Raw genomic sequence first — 9,003 nt, 5'->3', positions numbered from 1 at the left:
TTACTATCTACGATATGATTTAAAATAACAGCAGATTTCATCTGACATCCTGAGAACGCTTTAGGACGTCTTTAGATGCTGTGCTAAATAGAAATAATAACAATTTTAGAATAATACGCGAAGTTACGTCAATTGCAATGAGAAATATTACATTTTGAAAGAAATAATTATAGAATCTTTACCTCTGTAGAGCTCCGCGGATGTTACTCGAGGAATGTAACTGTGGATACCGAAAATAATATACCGATTCTCAAGATGCTTCCATCTGATTGCGTTTTGGACATATCCAACGTGTTTCACTCCACTTCGGTAGTGATCGAAGGAACCTGTCTCAATAAATCCGAACCTACCGCAGTGCTTCGAGATGTATCAGCCCGCGTTCACGGTGGAGAAGTCCTGGCTATTTTAGGATCAAAAGGTTCCGGCAAACGAGCGCTTCTCGATGTTATCGGTGAATATTTCTAATCATTCTTCCCAGCATTTGTATTGTAAAAAACAGTGTAGCGCGTAAATCGCTTTTAATCAGATCTTCGTAATTTAATAAAATTTTCTGTGACTAGTCCTTCCTTATACACGAAAAGAACAGTTTTGTTGAAGTATCTAAAAATTTAGCTACAATATGGCTATAAACTGCTACAATATCAAAACTTTGTGCAGCATTGTTTGTCATGTTTAAACTTCCTACATAATTACCTATGTTTATAATCCAGCAAAATTATTTTTCGATCTGTATCTTTTTAGATACTTCCTTTATATATATCTAACATATTTTGGCGTCACGTCATAACGAAAAAGTTAATATAAAAAAAATTCTAATTAAATTTTATTTAAAAAACTAGAAAACAGAAAAAATGGATGATATAGTGTCCCAGATTTGGCGTATTAATTAAATTTAAAGTAATTAAAAATTTCTACTAGCTGGCAGAGCGGAGGGTGAGACGAGGGGACGGATTACCCTGAACGGCAACCTACTGACTCCGGAGTTGTTCCGGCGTCACGGCGGCTACGTGGCTCACAGGTGTCATCTGCTGCCGAGTTTGACGGTTCGCCAGACTCTGATGTACGCCACGTGGCTCGCCAATCTAAACAATCGCGAGGCTCGGGTGCGACAAACCCTCGCCGACCTGGCGCTCTCGCAGGTCGCCAACCGGTCGGTGAACGATCTCACCAGGCCGGAATATCGGCGACTGATGCTGGGAGTGCAACTCGCCAAAGATCCGACTCTGTTGCTGCTGGACGAGCCAACCTGGGACACCGATCCCCTCAACACGTATCTCATCGTCTCGATGCTGTGGTCCTACGCCACAAGACGTGGCTCCATTGTCGTCCTCACTATGGAAACACCCAGGTCCGATGTGCTGCCATTCGTCGGTCGCGTAACGCTGCTGTGTCTGGGCGCGGTAGTTTACTCTGGACCCACCAGGAGCATGCTAGATTATTTCACCTACATCGGCTTCCCTTGTCCGGAATTGGAAAATCCCTTGATGTATTACCGTAAGTAATACCGCGACAATATTATTCTCCTCCTTCTCTCTCTCCCTCTTTTTCCTTTTTCTTCCTTATAGCTACCATTCTCTGTTTCGAAAATTATATTAATTTTATTTCAGCAATTTTTATTGTTTTCCAAGCAAGTCCTTAGAACATTTTAAAAAAGTAACTGATTTAATTAATGATAAAGATACTTTTTTGTCTGAAAAAGATTAATTAGAATAAATGATCAATATATAAGAATTCGTCGTTCTTTCAGTATGCTTGTCGACTGTTGATCGCCGCTCCAGAGATCGCTTTCTGGAGTCCAATCAACAGATATCGGTCTTGGTCGAGAAATTCAAAGTGGATGGAGTGCTTTACATGAAAGAAGGACCGCAAGTGCCTCACAGTATGAAAGATACAGCTCTTGGTATCATGCACAAAGGCTTAGGACGTGGAATTAAACCCGGATGCTTCTCGACTCTTTTAGCGTTGTATTTGTGAGTTTCTCAAATTATAATGATTACGAAAACACAAATGTCTCATTATTTGAACAAAATTAAAAGTGTAACAAATTCTTCTAAATCAATTTTTTGGAAAAGATTTTACTATTATTAATTATAATCTTTTATAAATATATCTTTTAACATTCGATATTATGTATATTGACTTCACTTATGTTTCGAATGTAATTTACTTTCGAGTTGATTGTAAAGTGTGTCGGCAAACTTAAGATCGACAGTTTTAGGATAGCTTATTAATCATATTATTATGTTTAGACGCAGTATGGCGGCCACATTTTCGTTCAATAAGATTGGCCTGGGACACTTCGCCGCTCGCCTGCTGTTACTCCCATTCGTCGTTGCTCTAATGAGTATACTGTATTCACATTCAAGTCCCGTACAATCAAGAATTTTCCTACAAACCGGCGGCTTGATCTTCAACGTCTTGACGTTGTTTTACGTAGCCGGGATAGTCGCGACATCCCTTTTGTGTAAGTTAAAAGGCAAATTAATCAAAAGGATGAAATAATAAGCAGCTTTCCGATATCATGAATCTCTAATCCTCAATCTTAGGGATATTTAAATAATTTTTAACGTTCTCTTCGAATTCGTTTTATTCGTATCGTTGTTCAAAATGCTTTGAAGTGCATTTTTTTTCTGGTTTACATTTGGCATTTAATTACATAAAGATAAATATAGTTCCAGGTTTTCGCGCAAGATATTACCAAGAGAAACGAGAGGGTCTCTATGGCGGCGCAATGTTCTTGACCGCGTACACCATGCTGAGCCTACCACTAAGTTTTATATCGACGCTGATAACGATCGGGATATTGATTCCCATTTTGGAACTGGACCTCACCTCGTGGGCGTACGCTTCGGGCATTCTTTGGTCCAGCTACGTGGCAGCCGAGCAAGTGACGGTAGCTGTGCTGATGGTGGTCGGTAGACCCATAATCGGTGCCATTACAGTACTGTACATGACCCTGTTATCTCTGGTAGTTGCATCGGGTGCGATTCGTAGCTTGAAGAACTTGCCCTATTGGTTGGCGATGGTGACGACCGCGTTGCCAACGAGATATGCATCTCTTGCGTTGAATCAGTTGGTGATCGACACTCCCATTCTATCCAATTTGCCTTACAATGAGAGTTTCGCCTGTCCGAGTGTACCTGAGCTTTGCAGGTACGCTGATGGCAAGACTTATCTGATAGAACGTTTCACTAGAGAGGGCGAAAACATCTCCGAGGTGTTAAATGTAGATCTGAATCTATTGATCTCTCTAGCGTTTGCCGTCGGACTTATTATATTGAATAGCGTTTTGTATCTGTTGCCGCTACCTGCCAGAGTGAAAGCAAAATTTAGAGAATAATGGATTGTTGAACATATTAAATCCTCATTTAATGTTATCGTTGTATTCAACGTTAAACGAAGTTCGAATACTCGGATTTAGCGACGACTAAATAACGTATGTATTATACTTATTTAATTTAAACTTTAAATGTATATAAAATTGTAAATAACATTAGAATTAGGAATATCGATCAAAGAAAAAAACGCATATCAAAAATATTAAAAATTTTTATTTTATAAGGTAACGTTATAAAATTATACTTTGTTTATTTTAGCATCATAATTAATTAGTATATATAATTTCTTTGCAAACGCGACATATAATTATTGGTAATTCACAACAAATAGGAATTATATATGTACATTTAAAAAATGTATTAACTATTTTGTACAATATATAATGCAGTTAATGTAGGTGCTTAATCAAGCATCAATCGTAATGTTTACTTAATAATAATTGAAAAGTTACAATATATTATACAAAAAGTACGAATCTACAGAAAAAAAACGTAATTGTGTAACATATGTAATTATACATAATCAATTGCATATTTATAATTTAAAATATAATATTAACAATTTACTTTCAGACATCATAGCATGGAATTACCATATCGCATATCACATTTGTGAAATATATTACAACTTATAAGTCCTCGTCTGTAACTTGTTCCATTTCCTTCAGATCGTCGGCAACGCTAAATTCACAACCCGTCGAACTGACGACCTGACTAATATCAACATTGTGTGCGATTTCAATAAGCTTTAATCCTTCTCCTTTCACTACTTCAAATACTCCGAGCTCCGTGATAATTAAATCTACACATTGCTGACCTGTAAAAAAACAAAAGTTTAGTTTAGTACGTACAGTGACCAGAAGTAATACAGAAATATTAGAGAGTAATCAGTTTTAAAGTGTATATCAATTAAATATTAAATTATTTTATTTTACGCGTAGACAAAATAAGAAAAAATGTATGTATCGTGGGTCTTTACCTGTGACAGGCAAGGTGCAATTCTTCAAAATTTTCGGACTGCCGTCTCGAGCTGTATGCTCCATAGTTACTACTACCTTCGTGCTCGCTGCAGAAACAAGATCCATGGCACCACCCATGCCTTTTACCATCGTACCCGGTATCATCCAGTTAGCTAAATCTCCATTCTCCGACACTTGCATGCCTCCAAGAATAGTCAGATCAATATGACCTCTATGTGTGTAAAAAATACATTTATTAAACTTGTTTACTTCGAATAAATCCTAATATTTGTCGTGAGAGAGGAACATGCTAATAATTAATCTATATAAGTAATTAATAATTATATACAAACCCTCGAATCATTCCGAAGCTCTCATCACTACTAAAGAAAGCAGCACCGGGCAAAACGGTTACAGTTTCCTTTCCAGCATTGATAAGATCCGCGTCGACGTCATCTTCGTCCGGAACAGGACCCAATCCAAGAATACCATTTTCTGACTGCAACGTCACTTTCACACCCTTCGGGATGTAGTTACTAGCAAGCATAGGCATACCAATTCCCAAATTTGCTGTAAAAATTTCCGATTTAAACAGCATTGATGAGAAAATTTGATTATTTCATTCAAAATCTCTTCAGAATCTCTATATCTCCAAAAAAGTATTTAACAAGTTTATAACTTTTAAACCTACCATACATTCCATCCTTAAATTCGAGGGCAGCGCGCTTAATGATCATATTCCTCGCTTTACTAGCTGGTGTCATTTTCTTGGGTTTTATAGTTTGTTTCGTTGAACGTTTCTGCAGAAAAATATTATATTCATGAGACATTTACATAATTAAATATGCATAACGAATATTAATGAAAGTAAATAAGCGCCAACCTCAATCCGTTTCTCATAAGATGGCCCCTTCACAATCCTATCTACAAAAATGCCAGGTAGATGAATGTGATCAGGATTTAATTGACCAAGTTCCACAATCTCCTCCACTTCGACGATTGCTACTTTGGCTGCCTTGCACATCACAGGGTTGAAGTTCCTTGCCGATTTTCGGAAAATTAGATTACCAGCGGTATCGGCCTTCCATGCCTTCACCAGTGCAAAGTCACCAGTGATGGCGGTCTCCAAAACGTAATTTCGTCCATCAAATTGATTCACGTTCCTCGGCTCACCCGATATTTCGGCATTGCCGTTCTTGTCGTATTTCACAATGACGTTACCCTCCTGTACGATGGTACCAAACGCCGTGGGAGTATAGAAAGCTGGAATCCCGGCGCCACCCGCTCTTACACGTTCCGCCAAAGTACCCTAAGTGAGTAATAATCGTTATTCGATTTGTAATCATTTGCGAGATTTATGGCATAATTTTTCTCGTTTTCAAAGTGTTACCTGCGGAGTTAGTTCAACCTCCAATTGACCACTAAGATACTGCCTTTCAAATTCAGGATTTTCACCTACATACGATGCAATCATCCTTTTGACCCTGTGTTCCTTCAGCAATATACCCAGCCCAAAATCTTCCACTCCAGCATTATTCGAAACTACTGTTAAATCTTTTGAACCCTTTTTTAATATAGCTGCTATTAAATTCTCTGGAATTCCACAGAGACCAAAGCCACCAACCAAAAGTTTGGCTCCATCGTGTACATCAGACACAGCTTCCTCTATATTTTTGAAAACTTTACCATCTCCTACTGGTGTTTGCAGCTTTTCAACCTCCTGCTCCACTTCTGGGATATCAGCTTTGATGGAGAAATTAACGGCACATACCTGATAAATGAATGAAATTTAATCTAAATGTTTCAAAAATAATTTAAAGTAAACCTTTAGAAATTAAAAAATACATAATAGTAAAAATGAGAAATAAAATATACGTTCAGAGATACAGAAAATATAGAAAAATATTTTTTTAAATAAAAATATTTACAAGATAATTAAAACAACAAATCATTAAACGTGTACAATTTTTTTAAACGAGTAATTATACGCCAAAGATGTAACTGCACGATTTAAATTTATTTAAAATATATATTGCAGATAATAATATTGCAATATCTTTCATGAAACAAATAGAGAATTAAGATAACTCCGGCGTAGGTTATACGTACGTCTGATAACACAACGAGAGCTGTTTACGCACCCGTGATACTTTTATGGCACCCCGGGGACCGCCGCTCCAACGCAGAAATATACCGCTGACCCCTCGCAATGCAAATGCCATGGTCACCGTATGCTAAACGCACAATTGTTATTCGCAAGACGTATATAAGTCGGAGGTTAAACTCGAGACTTAACGTTATCTGCTCCGATATTACTTCATCAATTCTTGCTGGAATTCTTGTCTTGATTGTGTAACCTCCGTTCTCTCGTTGTAATCAGCTGTAATCAGTCTTGACGTGCCGAAATATCGTCTTGCAACAATTGTCGAGGAACTTGGCGCCGCAAAACCTAACCTCTTATCAACACCTCACGCATGAAGATGCATGGAGATGCGGACGGTGACTGGCGAAGCGGAGCGGAGCGCGCGCTGACGTTTCAATTTGAAACTTGAAACGATGCGATCAGGAACGTATTAATCCGTGTCCTCAAGAAATCGGTACTACGACTCATATGATTGGGTCGGAAATCCGTACAGAGGTATAAAAAAAAGCTCAAGGAACGATCTTCTCTGTTAAGAAACAGGAGGAGATTTCGAGTTCTAAGCTCGTATGAGAACCACATTTATATGACGGATGTTATAGCATGCATTAGCATGTAATTTACATTATATGTTATATTTAGAATTTCAGAGGTAAAGACACAAATTATTAACGTCGGTACTGGCATTATTTTTGTAAACATTAAATAAATTATAATTTTTAACAATTATATCAAATGAACTATTTTTGTACATCATAAATTGTCCTTTATTAGTTATATATTAGCCTATGTCTTCGGCTTTTGAACGACTTTTCTTTTTCGGGGCACGGAATCGTCCTAACGCAGGCCTTATCGTGAAATACGACTCTGATAGAAAACGTGTTTATTATCATGTTTACTTCGTTTTGTAACGAGGACGTCAGCTTTCAAATAACGATTATGCAGATATTAGATATTGATCTAAAAGAGGGACGATTTGACCACAACAAGTACATAAATCTTCTTTTATTTTTTTTAATTGCATTTCTTAATACAAGCTCTTTACACGACTTCTCAATAATTATTTTACCTGCAATGGACAAACTAAAAACAATATGATAAAATAATTTACGTATAATATGAAGACATGTAAAAAAATTTTGTGGATCAACATTTATGATATTTGTTGTATTAGATAATATATTTTATCGCATGTTATATTAATAATGTATATTAATTTATGAAATACTATATAAGTATTACATGTTTTTAATAAACACAAAATTGTTGAAATTTTTGTATAGTAATGCCAAAGAGAATTGGAACAGTTTGTTTCTTATACATCTATCAACAAGAGACAGCGATTTCTCCAAATATCTTCGTTATCTCAGGCATCTACCTCTACAATGGCGGTTACATTCTATAAATAGCTATCAAGAGACATTTGGTTTCATAATAAGTATTTATTCAAAACGTGTGAAATCAATAAAAATCACGCCTTTGTTATAAAGACCTTATATTTCTCGGGACTGCAGAATATATAATAATTTCTCGCACTCTTTTACGGTCACATCGCATGAACTTATGTATTAAAATATATTTATAATCCATTCTTATCATTATAATATTTTCCGAATGCTCCCCGAGGAACATTAAAACGTCTTATATAAAATATCTAAAAGCGTTCTACAATTCTTGAGAAACTTCATTATCGAAATTATCGAAAAAAAAAACAAGTTCGACACTCTTGAGTGTAAAACTTTTAAACATTCTCTGTCAAAGTAAAGACGTCTTCGAGATGTCTTTCAGACACGCCTGTTGCCTGGATTGAACTAATGAATACTAATACGGCGAGTGAATAATATTATCGATATCGCGCCATACCAATGCAATAACGTCATTCGATATTGCCAATCAGCATGTTTATATATTGTCGTTTGAAGTTCGAATGATTAATATAGATACTATAGTAGTCACTAACAGATTATACGCGTGCTTTTTATACATATGCTTTTATACATACATCGATATCGATTTGAATGAACAGAATTGTTTCGTTATTACAAGGAAATTAAGATCGGTGCTTTAATACAAAAAATAGGAAAGTTTTATATTAATATTTTTTTCTAATACAATTCTTTAATACTTTTCAAATAATATTGAAAATATTGTTATTAATTTCCTATGCAATCTGTAAAGGATATCTTCCTGTTTGCAATTTGAGTCTACGCTCTTGCCATATATGACACAATGTATGATACGATTATTACGGAGTATATTGCAGATTTTAGCCCACATCTTCGTCACGCATTTAGGATCGAATACGTCAACAATTCGATTCGCATTTAAGGAACATTCGTAAATCAAATTATTCATTGACTGCGTTCAGCAGAAAGCAGTTTTGTAAAGACCTTTAATATAATGATCTTTGTCCTAGTTCCTCATAAATCTACATGTAAACCAATCATATTAAAGAATTTTACAACAGTTGCAAAGCTGCTTTTTCTACTGAACGCAATTATTTTTTTAAATAAAAATATTCAGAGAGAAAAGTAGTTACGATTGACGCTAAACGCACGCCTATATA

At 36.1% G+C, this 9,003-nt stretch overlaps 2 protein-coding genes across 2 annotated transcripts; one reads left to right on the top strand and one right to left on the bottom strand.

Annotated features, from left to right (window-relative positions):
* The first annotated feature begins 236 nt into the window (after window positions 1-236).
* On the top strand, window positions 237-3,420 carry LOC108779093 (ATP-binding cassette sub-family G member 5). The gene is made up of 5 exons (XM_018546448.1): window positions 237-451; window positions 919-1,494; window positions 1,748-1,970; window positions 2,250-2,464; window positions 2,673-3,420. Exons 1-5 carry the CDS (start codon window positions 256-258, stop codon window positions 3,338-3,340), a joined length of 1,878 nt encoding a protein of 625 aa, XP_018401950.1. The 5' UTR covers window positions 237-255; the 3' UTR covers window positions 3,341-3,420.
* A 490-nt stretch (window positions 3,421-3,910) lies between these two features.
* On the bottom strand, window positions 3,911-6,819 carry SCOT (Succinyl-CoA:3-ketoacid CoA transferase). Its single transcript, XM_018546394.1, has 7 exons — window positions 6,439-6,819; window positions 5,688-6,068; window positions 5,181-5,606; window positions 4,989-5,097; window positions 4,651-4,867; window positions 4,318-4,529; window positions 3,911-4,155 (listed from the first exon to the last, which is right to left on the bottom strand). The coding sequence occupies exons 1-7, from the start codon at window positions 6,517-6,519 to the stop codon at window positions 3,968-3,970; spliced, it is 1,614 nt and encodes a 537-aa protein (XP_018401896.1). The 5' UTR covers window positions 6,520-6,819; the 3' UTR covers window positions 3,911-3,967.
* Between the last annotated feature and the right edge of the window lie 2,184 nt (window positions 6,820-9,003).

This window comes from Cyphomyrmex costatus, unplaced genomic scaffold (genome assembly GCF_001594065.2).
Source record: "Cyphomyrmex costatus isolate MS0001 unplaced genomic scaffold, Ccosl1.0 scaffold55, whole genome shotgun sequence".
In the NCBI taxonomy this organism is placed as follows: Eukaryota; Metazoa; Arthropoda; class Insecta; order Hymenoptera; family Formicidae; genus Cyphomyrmex; species Cyphomyrmex costatus.
Note: the sequence above shows the minus strand (reverse complement) of the source record. Positions and strands in the feature narration are given on the sequence as shown.